Genomic DNA, 27,163 nt, shown 5'->3' on the forward strand with positions numbered 1-27,163 from the left:
GAGTGATGGCTGACAGAGATATGTCTGCTATTAATTTGCTTAATTAATTCCATGTAGAACTAATGAGAATGACTGAATCTTTTCCTGCTGTTCTTTTTGGCTCTGCTTTTGGAGTTTTCAAGATTACTTTTGTACACAAGAGATGAATCGGGTATAAACACTTCTGTATTTTCCAGATATACGTATACCTGAACACTTAGACTTACACCTTCTGTCTGTTTGAGGTCATAAAATAGGTAGCAACTGTAATATCAGTATAATTAAGTTATAGTTTGATTCCTCTTTGTACTTGGAAAAAGCTGGCTGGCTGGAACCAGAAGGCCATGGTTGCACAAGCATACGTGCCAGGCATGTAATTCTGCCCTGGCAAGATTCATTCTTGTTGAAGATACTATTCCTAGATGGTCATTTGCTGTACATCTAGAAATACCAGGAACTGATGTGTCTGTTCAAGATAAAATTGTGCCCTCTTTCAAGACTTTAGCAATGAGCCATTCAGGAAAGCAAGTACTTACCCTAAAAATGTGTATGTTGTCAAAAGATTATTTGATTATCTGGAGGTGCTCACAGCTTTGAGAGTTGAAATTCCCACTGTGGTAACTTATTTTGAGAATGTCTGGGTGGAAAAATACGGGCAAAAAAAAGCTTGAGCATCACAGACATGGACTGAAAAGGACTTGAATGAGTTAAGTATTTCTTGTCATCTTTTATCTCATTTCTCTTTTGAGTCATCTATTTAAAAAGAACCCAAACTCTGATGGAGAAACAGCAGGGGCTTCTTCTGTGACTAAGTTAGCAAAATAGAACACAAAGTGGGAGAAGTTACACAGGAGAAATGAAATTTGTTTGACATCAGAATATGAGGCCTGTGATTTTGTCTGTTACTTGTGACTCAATTGCCTATTTCAGTCCAAAGTTACTGCAACTTTGGCTCATCGTTTTTTTTTTTGTTCTTTTTTTTTTTTAAATCTGTATTAATTTTGTATCACAAAGAGGTGGAGTCCCTTGTTCATTTATAGGTATCTAGTGTCCCTTTAGGTGTTGCAGGTATCTGGGCTCCAAGCAGGGAGTGCATCATCTAATGGCCATGTGTGCTATTTGCAGCCTTGTACAGAATTCTTAAATATACAAGAGGAGTCAGTTTTTGCATCATCATAATGATGCAAATCCTGTCCTTAACAAAAGGCCATGTGAATCTGCTTCCAGGCCATCAGAAGGCATTACTGAAAGGGGCTGTGAAGCACAGGCCTAGATACACCGAGATCTGTCAGAGCCATTGGAGTATAGGATAATGAATTTTACGTCACAGATACATTCAACTCTATATATTTACACCTACTCTAATGAATTGCTTGGCAGGCAGGTTTTTTTCCCCTTGTTGTGCCTCTATAGGGAAATACTTGCATGGCTTCATGATTAAGAAGTCCTCCATGCTGAGTGTTCATTTCTCTGGGAATAAAAGAAACTTAGGTTGGGCTTAAAGCCTGACTGTGAATTAAAAATTGTTTTATAATGTTAATTATTTTCTCACTGTTTATCACTTACCCTCTTTTCCCCTGTAACAAATAAATAAGAGTTTCTAATAAATATGAAATCAGAAGTTTAGATAGTCTAACAAAATTAAGCTAATGATTACGTGTGCAGATAATTTATTTGCCACCCTGAGCTGACAATTCATTGTATTTGTAACATGACAGCAAGGCACCCATGCTTGTCTAGTACTCTCTGAGTCTATCTGGAAAGTCAAACTGACAGAACCAATTCTAGCTGAAAGAAGTGTGTTATTTCTTGCTTTATTCCTACAAGCAAATGTATCGTGAAATGTTTATAGAGGCATATGGTGCACTAGAAGAGGTTAGTTATCTGTTTACTATCTTGAGCTGTAAGTAGACAATGGGTGATCCTTCCTGTTTACAGAACATTTGGAAGCAGCAGGGAAATTAAATATAAAGATTTTTCTAAACCTATTATAAACAAATATCAACTCCTCAGCTCTAGAAATATGATGAGGAGATGAAATGAACAAGAGTTGCTTGCAATTCTCTATTGGAAATTAGAATAGGAAGTTGAAAACTGCATTTGCAATAGGCATTTGATTCAGTTTCTGAGGTATTTAATTCAAAGGTAGCTTTGTTTCAACCCTAATTAATCCAAACTGGGTAACTTGCCTGTGAAAAATGAATTTGGGTTCATATAAGGTGCCTAAATTATCTGAGCACATTTGACCTCAGCTGCATATGGAACCAATAGAAAGAGAAGTGGCACTTCCAGATTCTTCAGTTTGCCTAAGATCTAAATGCCTCTCTAGAGTAGGATGTTTCTTCATGGCCTGGAGCAATTACACATCTCACTCATGTAAGTGCTTAAAATTCAGCTGGATGAGCCTGGTCCTAAGGACTCCTGTTCTCTAAAGAAGTAAAAGATGTTTTCTTTTTCTTTTTCCTGTCATTCATGAAAAAGAAAATGTGGTCATCGTACAGCCTTTTTTATTTTTATTTATTTTAAGAATCATTGTCCATACAACAAAATACCACAAGTGTTTCATTTCAGATGTGTATTGTAGCATGTAGTATGTCTTTGCTTGGAAGCTTTTGCCTTTTTCATGTCCAGAAATATTTGGCATTGTTTACTGTGAAGGTTTTTCAATGATCACATCCTTGTGCTTATAACTCATCATGTGTCTATGCCTGGGAGAGATCCAGGGCTGGAGAATTACCTTTTCATTGGCTTCACTTCATGATTGCTCAAATAATGAACTTTTTTATTTTTAATAAGAAAAAGAATAGAAGGAGGGGGAAAGGTAGACTAAGGAAAAAGGGGTAATGGGGGTCAGGGAGAGGGGGGGGGGAAGAGAAGGGAGAGGGAAAAGTCAAGAGTAAAGGAAAAGGAAGTAATGGTTTAGAGTAGGAAAATCTGAATTATTATTAAGTAGCCAGCAAGATACTTGAAGATGCAGAAAATAGTGTTTTAATCTGGTTGCCTAAATTTGCCAAGCATTCAGTTCATGAGTCATCTTGTGTCAAGTATCCAGTGGAAAGAAAATGTTCTTTTTCTTGAAAAATGAGATGTGGGTTACTGAAATTGCAAGGTCACAAGCTGGTGTTTGGGTGCCAGATTCTGAGTGCTCTGAAAAAATAAAACCTTGAGCACTAAATGAGCTATAAGTAACACAATGAAAGATACTATATTGTGGAATAGAATTGTTTTGTAAAGAGACAATTTGTAATTTGCTGTTCTGTAATTTGTTGTTCTGTGTCTTCCTTAACAATCAAAAAGGTAATAAAATTTCCAACTTAACATTGCCACTGATTTTCCATCCTGATTAAATATGTTGTGATGTGTTTTATGAAAGACAAAGGGAGAGCTTTTACTAGCATCAGTAGTAAATGTTTTGCATAATTTACTAGCAGTCTCACTATTGGTATCTGTTGTCTCAGCAGCACTGCGTACAAGTGAAGTGTATCCTGATTTGACCATGATGTTTATTGGTGACCCAAATTTACCAAAAAAATTTGACATTTGGGTGCTCTCTTTATCCTTGTCCTCTTTTTTGGTAAGTTCTGAGCTTTACATTTTGCCAATGAGAGCAACATCAGCAAACCAACTGAAGAGGACAGTGTGAATATTAAAATTTTTTCTAAGGCTACTTAAATGTTTTGAAATAGTTTTTTGCAGCTAAAATAATTTCTTTTCTGCAAACTTCTTGAGTCTTTTCTAAGTCCCAAGAGTCCACAGGCTATCAAAGGTGGATGCAAATAGGTGTGGGAACAGAGAAGGAAAAGATATGAAGTATTTTTGTCATAGGGAAAACTTGGCAGGAACACACTCTGATTTAGTGCCAGCCAAATTATATTGGTAGGCAGAGATCCCATAATAGTCCAAAGCTAATGAAAGAGGACAGATGCAAGAAAAAAATGTGTTCATCTTACATTTATGTTGGTGCAACTAATGTGCACTTGTGTATGTCAAATATCCTCAGAAGCCACTCAGAAGAGTGGCTGCCTATGAAGTTTTGGGTTGCTTCTTCACTGAAACTTCACCGATAATGGAAATCTGGCAGATGTTCTAGTTTGATTAATGTAATTATTTTCTTTTCCTAAATAAGGTTACTCTTTAATCAAGTTTTCTTTAATGTTTTCATTGAGCTGCTTTAACTGAACAAGGGGACAAACAGATGCCAGTTAACAAAGTCATTACATCCTGTTGCATACCTATATTCCTCTGCTGCTAACACTGCAGATTTATGTCAGTGACAAAGTAAAGGTGCTGATAGAAAAGTGAGCATTAACAAATGCAAAAATAATGTATCCATAGTCCACAGTATTAACTGCATTGCTGTTTTTTTACCAGAAATACAACAAAATCTGCATAGCAGGCTGACAGCTCTACTGTCCTCAGCTCTCACTTACACCTCCCTAGCATTAGCCAAGTTCTATCATTGCTTTTATCCAGCTATTCATTGTGTCAGCTGACATTTTACTGCTTTCTATTTTTTGTAGCCTGAAATGGCAGTCACTGATTCTGAAAGAAAGAGGTGTTTTCACCTGCTACCCCAGCAATTGCATTAAGCTGAAGAGGCTGGCTCTTTCTAAGCAGTCAATTTCTTTTACAAAATAATTTCTTTTCTAACAACAATAATACATAATAAAATCTTGTGTGAGCAAGACATCAAATCTTGGATTTTAACCACACACTTTGTAGTTCTTTATGGGCTAGTGCTTTCCTCAATTAGAAACACTGAAAGTGTAAGTACAGCTCTAGGAATGAGCTGATTCAGCCTTGAGTTCAATACACAAGCAACTGGGAACCCAGTTCTTTACCCTTTTTTAAATATCATAGGTGTAGAGCAACACTATCTTCCTTTGTGTCACATCCATAGGGTGTCAATTACTTCTACTTCAACAGTACCTTCATCATCAAAAGCTGAAGTGGAGAATAAACATTTTAATAAAACATATTTCAGGCATAAGATCCATTAATATATAAACAGCCTTGTAGCAGGTTTCTTTCCATCTTTTCCATTGATCTGGTGCTTCGTAATGGGTATTCCAGACAGAATTTAGTGTTTTGTAAATACAAAATGATGAACATTTTTTTTCTGAATATTAGTTAATTAATCATTTAGATTGTAACAGCATGTGTGGATATTACTGGGTTGAGGTTCATGAAACTTGATAACATATAGGGGTTTTTTACCTTTTTGATGATAATGGAAAATAAATGAGTTTTTATCATTATTGTTGGAGGATCTGGTAACAAGTGTTTAAACTGAAGGGCTGAAGTGGTATGGTTTCCTGATTGTTCCAGTTTGCTTCTGAGAAAGAAAAGAGCAAAGAACTTTGGAAGATACTTAGTAGTTTAAAAACTTTAAGGATAAGAGCCATACTGATGGACCTAGATTGCTAAGGATCTTTTGCTTAAAATTTTCTGGTAACAACTTGCCAGTTAAGGTGATCAGTGAAGGGAATGTGTGTATACTGAAGAATATATCTTTTAAATTATTCCATTTAAGAGTATGGTTTAAGTAAAGGATATCAACATCTTTTTTCTGTATATGAATAGTCAAAGAGTAAAATTTTCAATAAAGATGCAATATTCAGAATAGATATTTCTAAAAATTATTTTTATGAGGAAGTTCGAAAAATTACTTAGAAGTAGATTGTCTAATCCATGAGAAGGAAGTTTGAGCATATTGGGAAGTTTGTGGTATGTGTTGTTAATGAGGGAAACAAACAAGGAAATGCAATTACTACATCAGATTAGTTTGGTTGCAATCTATTGTGATTCACTTCTTGCTAATGAATATTAAATTACTCTCAACAGTTATCCTAATGTCCTTTTGAGGAACTGATTTGAAATCTGTATAATTCAAACAAAAGTCTCCAAATGACTGAGTGCCATTTCCTCAATGCTTTATGTGTAAATAATCACACAGTTTACCTAAGTTAATTGTGAATATCTTTCTTTGGTTCTGTAATGAAACATGAAATCACACAGCAGTATCAGCACATGGAAGCTGCCAGTAAAAGGGGGATTATTAGTCTTTATGTGAATCCTAGAATAAAATGCAGAATATTTATGGCTGAACTTTGGAAGTCTTTCAGCTTTCCTTTTCCTTTTGCCTGTAGAATTTATGGGCCTCCTGAATTTGAGCCTGAATGGCTTAGATCATATGTAAAAACCTGAGCATAGAGATTAGTTTCCTACGTTGCTTTGGTTATCTGTATTTTCTTCAAGGCAGGGAGTTAAACTTACTAGCCATGGGGTTTGGAGGGATTTGGATCAATGGGGTTTAAACTGGTTGTATCTAATACTGATTTAATACAGGTGTTGCACAGAAGTAGGGCAAGAGCCAACAACACACAGCAGCCAGCAAAGTTCCCAAAACTAGTCCTGTAGAATTGCATGGCTGCTTGTTATTCACAGCACTTCTATAAGGAAGAGATATACTTATTAAAAAACATATTCACATAAATACAAGTCCCAGATTGTAGAAAAAGATTGATTCCTGCACCTTAAATTGTTCTATTTCAGTTTCTGCACTGTTACATCCATGTGATTTCAGACTAAATACACAGCAGAGAAATAAGGAGGAATATATTGCTCAGGCCTGATAATATTGTAAAAAGAAATTTAATCTAAGATGTGCATAGTGGCAGAAACAAATATGAGGGAATACAGTTAGAGGAAGAAATACGATTTCTGTGAAAGGAGGAGTGCATTTAAAAGCACAGACCAAATCAGATTTACTCAGAAACAAAAATATGGCAAAGAGGATAAAGCTCCAGTGCCATAGACCATGTAATGATTGTACGAGGAACACTAAAAAGATCAACAAAAGAAGAATTTGCTTGAGCACAAACTCAGTTTTTAGAAGGACAAAGAAATACCTAGGAGTCAGAAACCAACAGAAGAAGTTGCCCTGAAAGAGGGGAAATATACATTTGATTCTGGGTTGTATTCAGCCTTGCATTGTAGCATTATACATATATCATTATTTTATATGTTACTAGGAGAAGCATACATCTCTTTTACAAAATTACAACATAATCAAAACTTGCAGAGTTCCAATAGCATCACCTTAGCTGTATCTGGCCCATTATTTGTAAACTGTCTGAGCTGGGTCTGGTGCATGAAAGCTATGACTGTGCTTTCATCCTAAGTACAATAGTAACCATAGTTACATGTAAACTGCACGCTATCATTGTTTTTACAGGTTTTCATAAGTATTTTCTCCCTTTAGTGCTTTCAGTAAAAATTGTACATAAGCCTTGACTGCAAGAGCAAGCATATTGTAAATAAATCTGTGATAATGCTAACAGAATGATGTAGAAATAGTCTGAATGCAGCAACTTCTTAAACCTGGGCTGTAACTTACACCCTGGTTTGCCAAGTGTTGCTGTGCCAAAGCAGAGCCTTACCTCTTCTTTGTGTCTTCTTTCTTCAGTAGCCCAACTCGTGAGTTCTCCCCTGTGCATCAGTCACCCTTGGATCCTAAATACAGTGGCATGAGTCAGCCTCTACCAAACTCCAAAGTCCAGACCTCAGACCTATCAAACTACCCTCTCAAAGCTGCCTCTTGTCTCCCTTTCCCATACTCCTGGACCTTTACTCCCAGGGACCTGTAAGTCTTGATTGACTGGAAGCTGAACATGAGCCAGCAGTGTGCCCAGGTGGCCAAGAAGGCCAATGGCATCCTGGCCTGTATCAGGAACAGCGTGGCCAGCAGGTCCAAGGAAGTGATTCTGCCCCTGTACTCAGCCCTGGTGAGGCCACACCTCGAGTCCTGTGTCCAGTTCTGGGCCCCTCAGTTTAGGAAGGATATCGAGGTCCTGGAGCAGGTCCAAAGGAGGGCAACCAGGCTGGTGAAGGGACTCGAACATAGATCCTATGAGGAGAGGCTGAGGGAGCTGGGGGTGTTCAGCCTGGAGAAGAGGCAGCTCAGGGGCAGCTCATCGCTCATCGTTCTCTACAACTCCCTGAAAGGAGGGTGTAGCCAGGGGGGGGGGGTTGGTCTCTTCCCAGGCAATTCTCAGCAAGACAAGAGGGCATGGTCTTAAGTTGTGCCAGGGGAGGTTTAGGTTAGATATTAGAAAGAATTTCTTTACGGAGATGGTGATCAGACATTGGAATGGGCTGCCCAGGGAAGTAGTGGATTCTCCATCCCTGGTTGAGAGAGACTGGATGTGGCACTCAGTGACATGGTCTAGCAACTGCAACAGTGGTTCAAGGGTTGGACTTGATGATCTCTGAGGTCCCTTCCAACCCAGCCAATTCTATGATTCTATAATTCTATGATTCTATGATTTTTTTTGTGAGGCAGCCCATCAGCAGATGGCATGAGACATCTCCACACACTGCAGAAGTTTGTCATCTTTTTAATATCATTAGACCCCATGCATTTGGTTTCACATGCTCTTGAGGTACACACTTGGTACAGGATTGAAATATGTCAATAGCTTTTTGTTTTTGTCCCTGAGCATACTGGGGCAATTCTCACAACATTATATTTAGTTCAGATTTTCTGTTTTTAACACTATAAATAGTCTAAAATAAACTCTTTGAATCTTTCATTAATGATAATCAATGACAGCAACTAATGAATCAGGTCACTATTAAGTAGGCAACTGATGCTTCTAAATATTATTAATACATTTTTTCTATAAAATTTGATTTTCTATAAAATCTGATTAATTTATTCTGATTAATTCCCACTAAAGTTTGAACTTTATTTAATGAAATCTTCATTAAGGAGTTTAAGATCATAAGTCATTTAGAATCTTACATATTAGCTTTTAGGCACCTTTTTTTTTAAAAAAAAAACACAAAACAAACCAACCTGCTGCTTATTTTTTTACCTAAGCTGGAGTTTATTTCAGGAATTTCTATGAAAGGTTAATGTGAAATGATGAAGAAGTGTGCCTGTGTGTTTCCTGAAGTAATCAGTTGTTAAATGTCTTAGATTAGATCTGAACATGGAGTATTTCCTTCCTTAGGACCAAGATAAACTATGCAGATGTATCCTGACTGTGTATTGTGACAAGGTGAAGGTGAAAACATTCCCTCCATTGCCTGTTACTGTTTTAAAGTAGTCAGTGTATGTTGTGTGAGAAGAGAGTCATAATATCCTCCATTCTTCATTCTGCTGAGCTGAATGAGACAAGTTCTCTCTCCCCTGGGATTTTAATCTGCCCTCCTCTACATCTTTTCCTGTTTAATTTTTTGAGGAAAGCTGTCCAGAATGTTACAGTGTGATTTAGGCGAATTTTTAGGCAATATCTTGTGCCGTGGTGCTGCTACTTCATGACCTGCTGCATGTGGGATTACAGTAGCATCTTTCACATATGCATTTCACTGATAACTCATAGTGTTCTTGCAACTACCCAAAATACCCAACTTCAGCTTCTGCCCTCCTGCAGCTGATCAGCTAATGTTGTTGGTTTTACTTCCTAGGCACATGATTTTCCACTTCTCTATTTCCCAATTTCAAACATCTTTGACTGGGAGGCAGCTTCTACTAAGTAGGAGTAACCAGAATGTGTCCTGAACATATGAGAGTCAGAGAAATTCTAGCCTTATGAGAGGCAGAAGCTGATTTCCTGCAGTTATATACAATTTTCCTATAGTCAATACAATATAATTTGTCTTTGTCATTATTGGAAATACATAAATGACATTACATTTTGTAGCTGTTTGAAGAGAATTCCTGCAAAGGAAGGACAGCCAGTCCTGAAAATACAAAGTATGTAAAATAAATTCTTGTACTCCACAAAAAAAGATTACCTACTGATATTTTTAAAATCAATTTTATTTAAACTAGTTTTCAAGAATTCATAGCCTCAGGTATAGGCTTTGGAACAATGGCTTCAAGGAGTGAATCTTCATATATTTGATGGCTTGTGAATGGCCAGCAAATTACTTTTCTGAAATGGTAACATAGCCATAAACCAGTAGCATTTTAAAGCATAGGTAGGATAGTTGTGTTACTGGATATATGAGTTAGTGTGGCATGAAGACACTGGATGTTTCTGTCCTCTACACTTGCACAGAACCAGGATTTAAAGTCTGCATACCTACACAAACAAATGCATATGTAAGTGTGTATCTAGTGGGGAAGGTAAATTAAATCTTTTATATTTATTTACCACATTATCAGGGAGCCACTTTATGAATCCATTTAGAATATTTCTATTATGTCATGTTATTCTAATAACAGCATGTACATCAGTAATTCTAGCAAAGGCCTTTTCTAAGCATAAAATAAATCACTCCATTGGGGAATATGGTTTGAATTCAAAGAAAGTAAATTCTTTTATTAGTGTAAATGCATTTGTTAGAGTTAGTTGTAAAAAAATAACCAGTCAGTCATGTTTTTCAAATACATCCATTTCCATCATTATGACCATATTTCTAAGACCATTATTCCCTGTTTGGCATCAAATATTTTGATGTGCTCAGCATCCAGCAGCTTCTACTCTGAAGGTGAGCTCCTGGATTTCACAGAAATCACAGAGTATTAGGGGTTGGAAGGGGTCTCGAGACATCATCGAGTCCAACCCCCCGGCCAGAGCAGGACCACCCAGTGTAGGTCACACAGGAAGACATCCAGGTGGGTTTTGAATGTCTCCAGAGAAGGAGACTCCAGAGCCTCCCTGGGCAGCCTGTTCCAGTCTGTCTCACAGTGAGAAACCTTTTTCTTATATTTACACAGAACCTCCTATGGTCCAGCTTGCATCCCTTACCCCTACTCCTGTCATTGGTCATCACTGGTAGGACAGGGGTTAATGGATGCAAGTTGGACCACAGGAGGTTCCGTCTTTTGGGATTGGGACCCTGTAGAAAAGTTGACCATATAGGAATGAATCCTTTGTGGGATGATCAAAACAAAGGTGAACGTGATAATGTAAAACAAGGTAATACACTGAAGTGGAAAACATTCGTACTTTTAGTTTCTGAGTTTGAGATGAGGTCTGCTTTGTGCTGTTGTTTTACATAATTAATGATTGGGTGATTCTGTTTCTGCTAGTAGTTGATAATTGAAAGTCTAATTAGAAAAAGATACAAACTTCTTATAGCTTTCCCAGAAATTAGCTAACTGTGTAGAAAAAGTATCTATTTGCATAAACAGGAACAGAATCAAAATTCACTAAAGCACACTGAGCTGGATGAATTTTTTTTTAGCTTATCCACAGATATATATTGGCAAGTGATATGGTTTTAGGTGCATCTTTCTCATCTAGAAGAATTTCATCTATTTACATGTGTAGAAACTTTAATACTTGGTTATGAGCAGAGCCATTTTGTCTACATACTGTGAATAAAATCAGGTTATTTAACAGTGAAAATATTGTTCTTAAAATTTAAGCTTCTAATATGATTTGTCTGTGGATTAAATAGGTATTTTAAATTCAAATGTTTCCTTCTTTACTGGCATGTTCTTCTGCTGTGTGTATGAAAGGTGACAATCTAAACAACTTTGCATTTGGTGTGAATAGTGCAGCTTCTTGATTTGCCAGAGATTATTTTGCCCTTGAAAACAGTTGTCAGGCTTCAGCTTTTCCTGGTCAAATCATGCTAGAAACCAAATTGCACCAAATTTTCCAGAGACTTGACAGTGTGCTGCTGTGAGGAGCAGTAGCCTTGGCAGGGCCAGGGCAGGCAGTGGTCTGTCAGAAATAGGGATGGAAAGCTGGCAGCTACTCCCTTGCAGAGCAACAAGACCCTGCACACCAGGAGAGTGGCATTGCCTGCCTGCAGGCTCATGTGGCAGCTGCAAAAAAAAAAAAAAAAAAAAAAAAAGCAATTTGCCTGTATTTATTTATTTATTATACTACAATTTAGCAACAAGTCCCAGAGCTGCACTATCAACAATGAACCCAGAATCCAAAGCTAAAGAGAAGGGTGGAGAGGCTGTGTGAGGGACTCAGGGACTGGAGGTCAGATTTTGAGGAAAAAGGTGTAATTGAGGTGAGAACTGTGGGGATGTGTAGTTAAACTTCTGTCTCCTGACACAGACCAGAAATGTAAGTAATCGTTGTGTTGCATTTAGAAGGGTGAATACGCCACTTTATTTGGGGTTTTCACCAATTCAGAAATATTTCAACATGCAAAAAACCCACTGAAATAAAATGTGAATGGTGTTGCAGCTGGAAAATAAGGTCAAGAGTATTCCCGCTATCAGTCAACAGAAATTGGAAAGAACACAGTTCTGACTTCAAGCTCCAAAGTTAATTTAAATTTCACGTAGACTAAATGCATCCATCATCTTCAAACAATATTTTCACTAGGAATAACATATCTCTTGGTGTTTATTTGCAAACTTCATAGCTATGAAATAGATATTTTAGTTATCTGATTCATAGCCATGTCATTTACTTCAAAAGCATTTTACCTCTACTTTACAAAAATCTAATTTTTTTCATGGTCTTATTCATGCTGTGCATATACAAGTATGGAAGGGTAATAATTAGATGCATATGCTTACATTTCCCAGGACCAGATGTTAGACAAATTAAATTGAACATAACTATCACTCAGCATCATTAAAGAAGCAACTCTATCATAATTTCTGAACTTCGACAGGCAGTTAAATATTCTACATTGGCATATTTATGCTATTTGCAGAGATCTCATGGATAAAAGTCTCTTCATATGCAGCTGAATCAAAAATGAGTTGTGTAAGTGTTCCAGGTCACAACTTCTACTTCCTTTCAACCTGGAATGATAAGTTGTCAGCCCCAACAGCAGTTCTTATTAGCACCACAGGACAAGTGCAACAGCTCATGAACAACGCAGCAGACTCCTCATTGACTTCCTAGGGCACACCAAGAAGATAAGGATCTGAGAATGGTGGGAAGTGGGACCTGAGAAGTGGGACCAGAAACCCATGTTTCTCAGTAGCCTGTTTCCAGCTGTGGGTAATGGTGAAGGTTCAAGAAGAGCACAAAAGTAGGATGAGACCACATTGTGATAATTCTTCGATATTCTGCCAGCATCAAATGGAAACTGCTCAGGGCCTTCTTGGGACCTCTGCATGTTTTTGGTGTTGAGGAGTGGGTAAGAACCGCCCAATTTAAACATGCACATATGTACACATATGCATGAAAAGGAAATATTCTTCCATTTGTTTTGAACCCTACATCTGGTGATTTCTTTTTCTGTGTTCTTATAATTGAGGAGCCGTGAATAGCTGTTGGCTTCCTCCACAACAATATCAATACCTGCAATATACTACTTAATTACATCATTTCTAGGAGGAAAAGTCCTTGAATGCTTAGTCTGTCTTAATATGGGAGTCATTCTGTGGCTTCCATTCCCCTTCCTGCAGTTCCTGGTAATTTGTTGTGCTCTGTCCTCTTAGGGACAGGGACCAGAACTGTATGCAGTATTCAAGACATAAGTAAACTAAAATGATACAGCAGAATTTTTCCTTTTTTCAATTTCTTTTCCAAACAGACATAACATTCTATTTGCTTATTTTAACTTCACAGGATATTGAACTAATTTCTTAAAAAGACCTGCTGATTAATATCACATTTTTTCCTGGTGGTCACAGTTAGCTCAAAACCTACATCTATGTCCATAGTTAAAGTTGTTTTTTCCCCTGTGCCTTACTTTGCATCTGTATTATCTATTTTATCCTCCGGCATCAAGAATCCTGGTGTCCTTCTGCACCTCCTCACATCTTTCATTTTTACTATTCTAAGAAATGCTGTAGCAAATGTAAGCACTTTAATATGCAACCTGTGCCACCTATGAGGACAATGACTAGAATGAAATCCTGCACAGATCGAGTTCAGGTCTGTAAGTCACCTCCTGCTGTTGTGAAAACTGACTTCTAGGCCCCATTGGTTTTCCTTGTCTTTTACCTGGTCATTACACCTCTACTGGGAGATATCTTTGCCCATGGCAGGGGTGTTGGAACTAGATGATCTTTAAGGCCCCCTCCACACCAAACCATGCTATGATTGTGTGATTCATCACTCTCAAGAACTACTTGCTTTTTCTATGAGTCTTCCTTTAAGAATATTTTATGATTTATGATAAGTGTTTATGTCTTTAGTAAATTATTGCTTATGTGGGTTTGGCTTGCTTTTCTATGTTTATTTTCTTGTCTTTTTTTTCTTATTTGGATGTGACTTCTTATTTTTGAAATACATCATTTTAGTTCTAATAAATTATTTACTCAACATTTTAAACATTCTGGTGTGTGTTTGTTTGTTTGTTTGTTACTCAACAGTTATTTTTGATACACAGTACATATTACGATGACTATAAACAATCCTTTCTCCAGCTTGGAAATGAGCTGCCTAATTTTCATGCAATTTACTTTTTTGAACTAAATACTATTTTTATGTCATCTTAGATTTTTCTTGAGTTTAAAAGATTATTTCCCTGTTCCAGCAGGGTTATGGAGCGGTTGTTCTGTCATGGCATTTTGACCCATGATTTGCACATTAATCAGAACCAAGTCAAGATTGTCTTACTTTGTTTCAGCTTTCACCAGAAGCTCTTCTATGAATCAGTCATCTGTGGTGTCACTTAGTCTCTTCATCACACCCCAACCTGACATTTATCCAGAATATGAGGGGGAGAATGAAGTTTCTGATTACTAACTTGTTTTTTTGCTGTCTCCTAAATCTCTCTTGGCACCTCACTGACACCATTGTCATCCTGATTAGGCAATGACAATTTATTTCTAATAGTTTTGTAGGCCTGGTGTATTTATTCATGGAGCTAATGTGTAACATTCTGTACCATTAACTGTCTCATACAAAGCTTTCTTCAACACTCACTGCATCCTTCTTTTTCTTTACTAGGTAGTTGATTTTATGTTACAGGTTTCCACTTCCTTTTAGTCTCTAATGCTCCTATTAGGTTAAGACTCCCATGTAAAAGTAGGTTTTAAAAGTAAAAGTAAGTAGGGCCTTCATCTTTTTAAAAAACTTGTAACATTGGAATAGTGGCATATATGCATTTGATTTGTTTGATTATCCTTTTATGCTATCGTTAAATGGTATTTTTTGGGTGCAGAATGAGCCTAACGTGTTTCATAGAATAACAGAATCACAAAATGTTTAAGGATTGGAAGGGACCTCAAAAGATATCGAGTCCAACCCCTCTGCCAGAGCAGTATCACCTAGCATAGGTCACACAGGAACACGTCCAGGTGAGCTTTGAGTGTCTCCACAGAATGAGACTCCACAACCTCTCTGGGCATTTCCTAAGGGAGGTTTTCTAGCTTCTGTATTACATTTTTCTCTATTTGTAATTTCACTGCTCTATGATCCTGTCCCCAAGCCACATTTTCTTCTGTACCTGTTGGCTTTCCTGTAATCTTTAATTCAATCCCCTTCTCTGGTAATATTCCTGGTTTTTAGTTTCAGCAACTTTACCTTAATCCTATTTTGCTGTACAGACATTGTACAAAATTTGTCCAGTTCCTGGTGAATCTAGGTCTTTCATCCCTGTGCTGTTTTCTGAAGGACTGAGTCTCCAGAAAGCATGAAAAAGTGCTGCTGGAGCAAGAGCAGAGGTGAATGATCAAGGATATATTTTTAGTGTTTGAGGAGGCCATCTGATTATCATAGTTGAGGTGCTCTGCACAATACTAATGTCTGGCTGAAAGCAATGGTATATAATATACATTGCCAATGTTTCTTTACTAAGACATATTTTGGTCACCCAAAGGCTACATGGGGAAAATTATTTCTTGCCTCTTAAATACACTTTGCTGCTTCTGAGGTATTTGACAAGAGTAGATGAACTAGGCACTGAGCAGGGGTTATAGGCTGTACCTGTGGTGGGTAAAAATACACTTTTTTCAAGAATTGGTTTGTGTCTTCTGAGTTCAAGGAGCACCTTTGAAATTAGTGTGTCCTCTAGCACAGATTTATACGAGTAACTTTGCTGAAGGAGAAGCATTACATACAGCAGAGTAATTGTCTAGCAAGAGAAAAAAACACTGTGTAAAGTAGGTGTATAAACCAAATATGAGGTTCTCCTTGGAAATTTGGTGAAAACATTTTTTCTGCTTGGCTTTGTTGAACTTCCTGGTGACACAAGGAGGAAAGTAACCAATACATTACCTGTTACAGGATGAATTTTTCTCTAAGTAGATAAAACCCCTTGGAGTGCCTGCTGTCATCAGTGAGCTCAGCTTTAAAAAATCTGGCTACTGAAACTGGAAACTTTGAAGATGGTGTATAAAGGTGTTTCATGCAAGTTAATTACACCATCCTTTTTTGCAGCTTCAGAAGTTGGGCAGCATTGCAGTTTGAAACCCTCCTCATGTGTCTTTATGCAATGACACATTTTCATTCCCCAGTTCCAGAAGCTATTAGCAGATCTTTGCAGGGTGTTCCAATGATGTAAGGGAGGGGAGATGCTCCCTCAGAAAGACATTTCCCTTTCATTCAGCCTGATTTTTTTAAAGAGTACTGTCAGGGGACACACACTTTTCCACTTGTTTCAGAGATCTCTGTACAGCAAGAGGTTTGTGTGGGGGTTGAATAAAATATATGCTTGTAACACCTCCTCTTGGATGCAGTTTATGGGGTTTTTTTGTCCATTTTTAAATTTTGTGCTTTACTAAATTTGATGAGCAGAGTCATGCCATGAGATGAGTTTATCCTACCCCTAGTAAATGCAATGTTTTCCTTTTGACTTACCATGCATCCCTTGTTGCTGCTGGATGTAAAGCTGGATTTAGCACTAATGATAAGTGAGGGACAGAGTGAGGGAAGTGTAAGTAAAACATGTCTGAGGGGAAAGGAATAGGCTGCCCAGGGCAGTTCACTCATATCACCTTTCCAACCCTGCCATTGCAGAGAAATCTTTTCCAGTTTATTTCTTTATTCAGTTTCCAGTTTGTTTTCCAGTTTAATTTTTTTTTAACTTAGAAAATTAACTCATTGTATCCCAGTAAATGTGTGCATATAAAGAACCACAGTTTCCGTGGACACCCACAGGAGCCAGGAGGCAGAGGGCCAGCCCTAGCCCCACGCATTGGGATCCCCCCTAAAGATGGGCCAAGGCAGGACCATGGGCCTGCAGATGGCCTTGGCTCAGCAGAGCCCATGGCTGAGCAGAGCTTGGGGGAGCTGGAGACCATCCCTGCTGCTGCACCCCTGGGGCAGGGGCTGATGGCCCTGTGGGTGTTGACATGGGGTGATGGGCAAGGTTTGGGGAGCCCCAGCATCTGGCAGGGCTAGCAAGATCTGTCAGTACCTTACAGGCCTGGTACACTCAAAATTACATGTGCTGTGATGTTGAAAATTATCACAGAATCATCGAATGGTTTGGTTTGGAAGGGACCTTAAAGATTATCTAGATTCAACCCCCATGAGTGGGCAGGGACACCTCCCACTAGACCAGGCTGCTCAAGGCCCCATCTAACCCAGCCTTGAACATTTCCAGGGAGGGGGCATCCATTATATAGATCATGCTCAAGTTATGCATTTTAAAAGCATTTGATGGCCAATGTGTTCTCACTCTCTTTCTCAGAGGGCATTTTTTTCATGGTGTCTGTCTTGAATGAGATTTTCTCTAAAAGTATCTGGTGGTTTAGATAATCACAGACAGCAAGTAGAAACTTGGGTATCAGCTTTGCTGCTCCAGCGCCAGTTAGATTGGCTGGATCCCAGAATTAGCAAATGAACAGGTTTGGAGGTGAGAAAATTTTAGAAGTTCTCCCCACGTTGGAGAAAATATTCCTTTTTTTAACCAAAAAGTGTGGATGTGAACAGATATGGATATCCTTTTTCATTCAAGCGCATGTTTCCCTTGGCTCTCTGTTCCTAAATATAGTTTTATTTGTCAGTTCTAGAGTGATTATAAAAATATCATACAAGCTCTGGAGTGCTTTTAGAAAGGTCTTTTTACAGTTCTATGGTGACAAAAAGAATAGACTTTTCATATTTAGTGAAAATTGTTTTGGATAGTTTTCATGTTAATCATACTTAAAACCCATCTGTGTACACCCAGCTGTGGAGGCTTCTATCACTGCTGTCCTGAACACCTTGTAGACACAAAAAGAACTATGCATGCAATAGTTTACAAAATAGGAAAACCTAAAAACAATGACAAATAATACCAACTTATAGGACTTTCTTTGAGTTTTCCTTTTCCTCCCAGATTTTTACTGATAATTCAGTTAATGCTAGAGAGAGCTATAAACTGATATATTTTTGGAAAAAAAAATGCAGAAGTGTGAGAGGACCTTCATTCTCTAAAATGGGTACCTGGTAGATGCCATATTTTTAGCTTCATTCATATTCTATAACTGAAAAAAAATAATCACATAGCTCTTAAGATTTTTGTTTCATCAACTCACTGGTGGCACATCCTTCTGCTGTGTAGGAGGCACAGTCCATTAGTTATCAGTTCCCATCTCTCTAAGGTCAGCTGTCTCAATTGTGGCAACCATCTGACAGCTGATAAAGATTGTGGTTTTTTTCTTCCCTGTAGGTTGTTAACAGGATTTCAATTAGTGCTATTGAATGTACCCGTTTTCTGGAGGTTCTGTCAACTCTAAAATAAACAATTTTGTGCTATATTAAGCAAGTTCAATCCCTCACTGGGTCCAGGGTTTTTTTGGGATCCTTTTGGGTGTGGATGTACTGGGTTTTGTTTGGGGTTTTTTTGTTTGTTTGTTTGTTTGTTTGCTTGGTTTGGCTCATTTTTTTGGTTTTTGCTTTTGTTGTTTGTTGGGTTTTTTTAAGGATATTTGATGATTTTTGTTCTGGCCTTATCTCTTTTAGAGCTTTCAAGTCTAGCATCTAAGCATTTGACATTGCTCTTTCTTTGCCTCTTTTTTAAGAGGACTTTATCAGATGCTACATTTTATGTTCTATCTGTCCATCATCAAGTGGATTTTGATTGCAATTTGGACAGATCTTCAGGGGTGTAGTAAAAGACCATACTTCTTTTAGCTAGCTTTCTGCCACCAGAGCAGAGAGTATGATACCCTTGATGTGTAAAGTTATATGGCAGTTTTTCTTTGACCAGTCCTTTGTGAATAGAAGTTCCTGATTACTGAGAAGCCTGTGGTGTTGTAATACCTGTGATACTCTGAATCAGAGAAGGAATATTTAATTATTTTCTCTCCTCCCCTGGCTGTCAGGGATTAAGTAGCCCCAACTGACTTCTTACAGTCTCCACTTCTGTCCCTGAACTGAAATAGTTGCAGGAATATTTGCTCTTTCTCTCCCCCTATTTGCCTACCAAAACTCAGTCCAAGCACTTGCTTCTTTGTCAGCTGGTGTCCTCTGATGTTCAAATGAGAGAACACCCCAAGCACAAAAAGGCATCTCTGTCAATTTCTTCTTGGCAGAGAAACACAGAGAGAAAGCCAATACCCATCTTTGGAAGAGTAATCTCCCATGGCAATGGCAGGGAGGTGCCATGGGACATTACCAGCTGAGGGTGCCTGGCTGATCCCTTCACACCAGTTGAGTGGTTTCACTTCTATTGCTGGGATCACCACCTGTCCCCGAAAAGCTGGGGAGACACTGCTTTGCCTGGTTGCTATGTCAACCATCTTCCCATTGCCTGCAGAAAGCTGAGCGCTGGTTGGTATGGCAACCCTCCTCAGAGCACCCAGAGATGCTCAGGGGGGCACAGGCTCTTTGGAGAAGGCACTGTGGTTGCAGGGGACATGGAAAGGAATGAGAGGGCAGGAAGGACCCATACAGTCATACATTTACTTGGAAAACTTTGTTTTGTAGCATCAAGCAGATTCTTGAAGGCTAAATAGTTCCTTACATCTATTTGTAACACCGTCATTGTGTGTTCCAGTGGAAGAGGAAAAACAATGACAGTAATTTGGTACCAGTGATACCAAGAAGACATGAATGTATGGACGGTCGCACTGCAATCAGTGTAACTGAGCAGCTTTAGCATTGCATTTTCTTAACATGAAAGGTATTTTAGCAACGCACTTGGGGAAATATGTGCCATCTTTTCAGCCTGTCATTACTGTAGGGTTTTTAGTGGTGTCAGAGAGAAGGCCAAGTCAGGATTTTATAGGTGAGATGAATCTTTTCTATAACAGCAGGTAAACCTAGATGTATTAGAAGAAGGTGGTGGGGTGGAGTAGAGTGGATGTATGTGCATCTCTCTGTGTGAGAATCTCTCCTTCATTCAGGCTTGTCATGAACTATGTCTAACACCAGAGTGATACTGATCAGGTACTTTTCTTGTAAAAGACTTCTCAGAGAAATAGACTTTGGTGATTTTCTTCATTTACTGACTGTTAAATAAGTAATGTATGGTTGAGACATTGGGCAAACCAAAACGTCAACAGATAAAATAAAATGTAATTTTTTTCTTTAATATGAAAGTTGCTGAAGCTTTTAGAAAATTCTGGATGCTGAGAAATACGTTAACGTGATTGTCTCACACATCTGTATAGTTTTGTGGGTAAGTTCTGACTTCCCGAGGTTAGCCTGTCTGAATGCATCTTTATTAGATTCATCTGTAGCCATGTGTATTAATGTATGTGTTAATTTATTTCTCAAGTCTCTTCAGTGTATGGCAGAGGGACAGATTTATAGCTGTTTTGTCAGAACAGAATTCATGAGTTTGGCTTTGCAACTCACCTTGAGCTTATAGGAAAGAGTGTAACTCAGTCACCAGTGCTTCAGAAACAGCTCCTTACACTACAGCAGCCATACCTAATTTTTGCAATTGTGTGAAAGGTGAGGGAAGGGTGAAGTTACATGGAGACTATGGAATGGATTTTCAATACATCTTTTTATCCACTGGATAAGTATTTATTTAATTAACTCATCAAAAAGCAATAATCCAAAAGCTTATGGCGATCACATTTGTCTTTTGGTCAAGAAGAAAAGGATGTGTATTTACAGCCAAATACCACTCTAGACCAGGAATCTGCCTTTCCAGTAGATACAAGGCTGTCTTCCCAAGGCAGTGGAACAGTTCTTTATTGTATACATTTTTCCAATATTTCTAGTAATTTTCAATACATTTATTCATTTTGAATGAGTAATTTCTTTTGCTTAATTGCCATATTAAGAGTATACTGTCATAATTATTAATTGCAGTGTTCTATCTAGCAGTCATTTTGTAGAAACACATTTTTCCAGCTAATGGAAAACTTTAACAGCCTTGATGCATAACACAGAAAGACTGTAAACAGTGATAGTCAATTTTAGAGTGTTATTGTTTCTATAATGTTGTTAATTTTATTTTGATGAGCAAACCGTATTTTTAAATTTTTATTTTCTGTTTATTGACTGCAGGAGATAAAAACTAAAGATAAAAACCCTGTAATAGAAAACAAAATCTAGTTTGCTTTTAGCATTACAGCATATTAGTACTTATCATTTATTAGTGCTGTACTCAGTGCATTAGGTACTATAGAGTAACACTGCATTCTGTCTTTCTAAAGTGCCTTTGTACCATAGTGGGCTTCCTACATGGTATGTTCAGTCTCTGGAGAGACAAGCATCAGGTAGAAAATGCTTAAAATTTTCTTTGTGCATAGTTAGCACATACAACATTTGTGAGACTCCCTAAAAGATGCTTTGACATTACAGGCAATACATACAGAGAGCACAGATATATTATACTTAAATTAAGTTGTGATAACAGCCTCTCTACTATTTTATCTAAATTCCTTCCTAAGTATTTATCTTATCTGAAGGTTTTTTCTTTTGTGGATGTGGTTTGGGTCTTTTTCCCAGGGAAAAGTATGTTGAAAAACCACCAGCACAACTTTCTGTATGCCTTTCCTTACATTAGTGGCATCACTGAAGTTCTAGAAAGTCAAGGATGCTCATCACTGTTCTTTGTCCTTGTAGAATGTTCTGTGGTCTTTGAATATACAAAAGAAAGCTCATGTTGCCTATCTAGTACAGCTTTTCCCACTTGGAGGACATTTCTCCTGTACTTCAGAAGCACCATGCTTGGCCTATGAGGGCTTTACGTGATTTTGTTACAATGCTTGACCTGAAGGATCTGCTACTCCCCCTCTGGAGAGGGGAAAGAGAGACCTTGAATGTGGCATGCTATTGTATGGGGGCAAAAAAATATGATTTATGGAGGTCTTTGCTGCTGAGAAAATTGTCTGCTGCTCTGTGCAGTAGATAAAATTTTTTTTAGAGCTGGTAACTCTGTTTCATCTTTCACATACAGTAGTACCCTAACATGGTAGCTGTAGTGGGATTAATATCTTCCAGCTTTAGATATCTACTTTCTAGACCTCTGTATCAGAACTAATCATCATAAACTCCCCTAGAGGAATGTGGCCCTTAATAGACTGCATAGGCTACTTACCCAGAAGTAAGGTAAGGAGAATGGTACTTTCTCATTTTACCTGCCAAACACCCAGTGCATTTTTTCCAGTACACACACACACCATTTTTGCACTTGGAGTACAGAAAAAGAAAACTTCCTTTATGGGTACAAAACCCTAGCAAAAGAGCTAATTAGAGAATGAGATCTGACATCCCTAAGCTTAATTTCTGTTGGTAGTGATTGTGGTACAGCCACCCTAAGGAACTGGCCTTTCCTGCTCATTTTCTTACTCCTTGGACCACCAGACAGTTTCAGTGCAGTTGTGATGTGAGTCTGCTGCTGCTTTTGGCTTTGAGGTGATTGGAAAAAGTGTGATGGTGAACAAGCAAGGTTCATATTAATTCTTTCTACATCATCTTCAGAGTAGGTGAGGCTGGCAAAGTGTGAGTGTTCAGTGATCCTCTATTTCTGCCATGTCATTTGTTCCAAGTGCAGAGTGTGGGGTCAGGCAGACGTGGAGGTGCATCTGGGAAGTATTGCCATTGCAGGAGGTGCTGCTTGAGAGTTTTCCTTACTAGATACCAAGCAAAGTATGAGCTGATGGAAATGAGCTGATATCTGGCATGCAATAATGTTGGGGCTTCTTAAGTACTTTTCAGGTCATCATTGCTTTCAGTACATGCAAATAAAGTCATATGCACTAGCAGATGTATAGGTAGGGTTTTTAAATTTTTCAAGTTAGGATGAAATAAGTGATAGTTAATTGTGCACTAAAGAAATTTATAACTTAGAGGATTTGTTTTGGAAGCTTGTCTTTCAAGTCAAGACACTTGAAAGTTCTTGGTATTTGTTGGATGTTGCTGTTTCTGTGTGAAATTTATTAACTTTTCTCTGTTGTTCCCTGCCACAGTAAATTTTATTATTTTTTTAAAAGGCCTATTGCTGCTTGCCTTGCTACATGTAATTTACTTAGCTAGTTAATTACTCATTCATTAGCTGTTAACATGCATTTTATCTCAAGCCAAAGGAAAAAAGAGGCTTGCTTAAAGCTCTCTTCTGTTCATATGTAGTACTTCTCTTATCTTTTGGTGCTTACTAGCTCACTGCTTTCAGAGCTACATCGTGCCAAAACAGAGTTCATAGAGGATATTCATCCTAATGCATTCCTATCATTAAATTGGTTGCAGAAAATATAAGGAGAGATGTGGTCTTCCTGATGTGCCAAAGGGAGACAGGAAAATGAACCCAGTGTAGCATGTGTGATCAGGGGCTATTAATCCCACCAAAGAAGACTTCTGACAAAAAGGTTGGAGCATGTTCTTCTGAACAGTCATGTTGGATTTGAATTTTGAGGAATGATCTTCCTTCTAGGCAGTCCCACACGGGCTCCTTTCTCCCATCACCAGGCCTTTTTGTTTTCAGAGGTCTCCTATTACTTTGCTAAAATGGGAACAGCTTGTCCTTGATATCTATAATGATTTATTTTTCTAAGCAATTAAATTTGATTTCTTAAAGCTATAGCAACTCCCTCATTAAAGAGAATGAATCACTGATTTATTTCAAATGAAAGGCTCAAATGCAAAGGCTTCAAATGCGAAGTCACAGAGTGTGAAAAGCTTGCTAAAGTTTCATTTGATTTCAAGTAAAGGCTGTAGGTCTTGAGAGAAGCAGAGCAGGATCAGTGCCTGAAATTTGGTTGTCTCCATGTGAAACCCACTACAAGAATGGACCGTTCCCAACAGCTGTACTTAGAAAACCTGAGCATCCTTTTCCCAAACGAGCAGCGAGCCTGAGGGGGTTTGCATCACAGCTTGTAGAACCAGATGCAAATGCAGGTATCCTGTGGCTTGCACACCTGCTGCTAAATATTTAAATGTGGTTGTAGATCACATAAATTTCTGAGCATTTGGTGAAGAGTTTCATGAAGAGTTTTCCTGTTTAGAGCACTTCTGTATTTTGAAAATCAGAATTTTAATGGCCTGTACTTGTGGTCTCATTTTTGTAATGGCAGTATTATCATACCTAAAAATAATGTTTTATTTAATTGTGAGCATAAACTTCCATATGTAAGAAAGTAGTATTTTCAGATGTTCACCTTTTTTATTTCGTGCATAAAATAGGCTTTTTAGAAGCAAAAATGTTCTTCCTCCTTTTGAATGTTGTGAGGGAAAGAAAAAACAAGTTTTTTATTTTCTAACAGGGGATTTTCATGTGTTGTTTTCTTTTTCAGTTTTGCTGGCACTTAATTTTAAAATGTTCCCAAACTTTGTTTTTATTTTTATAATACCAAGAAGCTAATGAATGAGGCCTGCTGTCTAAAACTTTCAAAGTGTTTCAAGATAACTTTGCTATGACATGGCCAAATCTTGTTTGCAAATTCTGAAATTAAAAAAGAATTTAAAAATGGATGGTTTTGGCTTCTATATTAGGTTTAAATCTTATGTCAGTGAACACAGCCCATAACAGACACTGTGAACCTTAACTGATGAAATTATAGAAAACAAACATTGAAATTAGAGTACTTCACAAAAGTTCATGGTTCTAAGTACTGATGTAACCTATTCATGAGCAAATCTTTATGTCACTGCAAGATGCAGTCTCACACAAAGGCATATGTATAAACAACATCTTAACAGCTTATTTTTCAGGCATTTGCATATTGCTTTAAAATGCTTCTAACATTTCTCCATTCATCTATCATTTTTAAAAATTAGGAAGGTGGCAGTGTTTACCTATTATCTCATTTATCATTTCACAAACATCATCATTTCAGGTAGTTGTCAGGAGAGCTACATGAAATAAAAGGAGGAGCAAGACAAAAGATACTAATTGAATTTCTGAAGATTTTATGTGCTCGCTGTGAGAGCAGTATTGAGTTACTAGAATTATTTAATAAGTGATAGGAATATTTAATTTTTTATTAAGCTTTTCTTTTGAGTATTTCAATTTCAATTAAACTAACAGCAAAAGCTAGTGACAGGGAAAAAAATTACTACCTTTCAGTTATGCAAAGTACGATTGACTATTGTACTTCTCTTTTTTTTTTTTTTCCTCACCAGGATTACACTTTGACTATGTATTTTCAACAGTACTGGAGAGATAAGAGGCTGGCTTATGCTGGCATACCTCTCAACCTCACACTGGATAACCGAGTGGCAGATCAGCTCTGGGTGCCTGACACTTACTTCTTAAATGACAAGAAATCATTTGTGCACGGCGTTACCGTGAAGAACCGGATGATTCGGCTTCACCCCGATGGAACAGTGCTTTACGGCCTCAGGTCTGTGCTTCCATGATGAGGTTTTCATCACTGTCGTTGTGTGTTGTTGGTATATTTGCTTCCTGGTGCAAGGTTATTACAAACATTGGCTGGCGTGTTGCATAACCTTCCCTGTAACTCTGAAAGATGCCTGTAGAAAACAAATGACACACTGGATGTTTCTTAATTTTGCCAGAAGCGCCTTCAGTCAGGTTTTATCTGTTTCTGTAGAGTCACCATATCTGGAAAGCCCCCTGGCTACAGGAAGCAGAAAGGCATGCAGTAATTGTAAACCTGAAAATTTTGTCCAAACCACAGGCAATAAGATTGAATGTGGGTGCTTCTGTTGTCTTTTGATGTGTCTGTAGTCAATAAAGAAAAAGCCACAAGCAGCTGTGATTGCCTGGAGTCAACCACAGTTAGGACCACGATTGTGGGTACCTCCAGTGATTTCTGTTGTATTTCAAACAAAGTGTATTTCAGTGCAAAGTGATCTCACATTATCCTACTTTTTACCTATTTTAGGCTTGACCTGTGTTTTTTTCATTTGCTATCATAACTTTTATGGCTTGCAATGCTGAAAAATCCTTCCCTTAATAATCTAAACTACATTAGCAAAAATCATAATGGAAGACTCAGTAGTACCCAAAAGTTGCTTTCTTTTGCGAGGTTACTTCTTTTGCTCCAGTGGTATAAACCGTACCAGAAAAAACCCCAAATCTTTGTGGAAGCTCAATTTCCATCATTAGAAGTTTATTTTATTTTTAAGCCTAGATAATTGGCAAAAGTGCTGCACATAGGTAGTGCAGGATAAGGAGTCCCTAGTATAAACTGAGATGTAAAAAATGGTTCAGGTGTATTATATGTCTAGTTTAATTATTTTACCTGTTTTTGGTTTTTAGCAACATTTGAACTTTTTACCGTACTTAAATCTTGACCCCTCAGCTCACTAACTCTAATGTATAAGCTATAATTGGATGAATTATTTCAAGATTATTGGGTGAATCTTGCAAGACAAAATAAAAATAAACTCAGACAACTGTAAAACTTTGAAGAAGATGTTCAGGAAATATTAGATGTTCAGAAAATATTGTCTTTATACTTAGCTGTATTTAGCAAAAGGAGGCATTTATCTCAGACGTTATTGACCCGGTATGAAGCATTGCATATTTAAGATTCTTTCCACAAGTAGTTAAATCTCAAAAAACTGATGCAACATATTTTTGTTTCCTTTATCTTAAGAGCCATTCTGACAAGCAATGTAATAAAAGATGTGGTGGAGATTAGAACATTTGTGATTGTAAAAATGTATAGAAGGCTTATTGTCACACTAAAAACATTTGGTGAAGATTATCTGTCATATAACAGTGTATTTGAAAAAGTTAGATTCCTCTTCTGCAGAATGGAAATGTCCACAGGCAGACTTCATTTCACTTGGTGATATGTGCTTAGCAGGGATTTCACCAGTGGCTCATGTGCAAAACGTTTATTTCCATTCCCTTTTCTCTGAAAGCACACAATATCCAGGGTCAGATACTCATGATGTGAAGCATCTGAGTTACTTAATGAAGAATAACTGTCTGAAATTAAATCTTGGCAAAATATAGGGCATACTGATCAGAAGGAGGAAAATATCTGAGCCTT

The 27,163-nt window shown here is 37.8% G+C and overlaps 1 protein-coding gene across 3 annotated transcripts in view; it reads left to right on the forward strand.

Moving 5' to 3' along the window:
• GABRB3 (gamma-aminobutyric acid type A receptor beta3 subunit) overlaps positions 1 to 27,163 on the forward strand; it is a 109,100-nt gene that overhangs the window by 52,582 nt on the left and 29,355 nt on the right. For 2 of the 3 annotated variants that reach the window (XM_030453183.1, XM_030453187.1), the window contains exon 4: positions 25,320 to 25,540. In XM_030453183.1, coding sequence (XP_030309043.1) covers positions 25,320 to 25,540 — 221 coding nt within the window. Of the gene's footprint in view, positions 1 to 20,561; positions 20,622 to 25,319; positions 25,541 to 27,163 lie in introns of those variants that run through there. The other variant, XM_030453195.1, reaches the window with a different exon arrangement.

Source organism: Calypte anna, chromosome 1 (genome assembly GCF_003957555.1).
Source record: "Calypte anna isolate BGI_N300 chromosome 1, bCalAnn1_v1.p, whole genome shotgun sequence".
NCBI classification, from domain to species: Eukaryota; Metazoa; Chordata; class Aves; order Apodiformes; family Trochilidae; genus Calypte; species Calypte anna.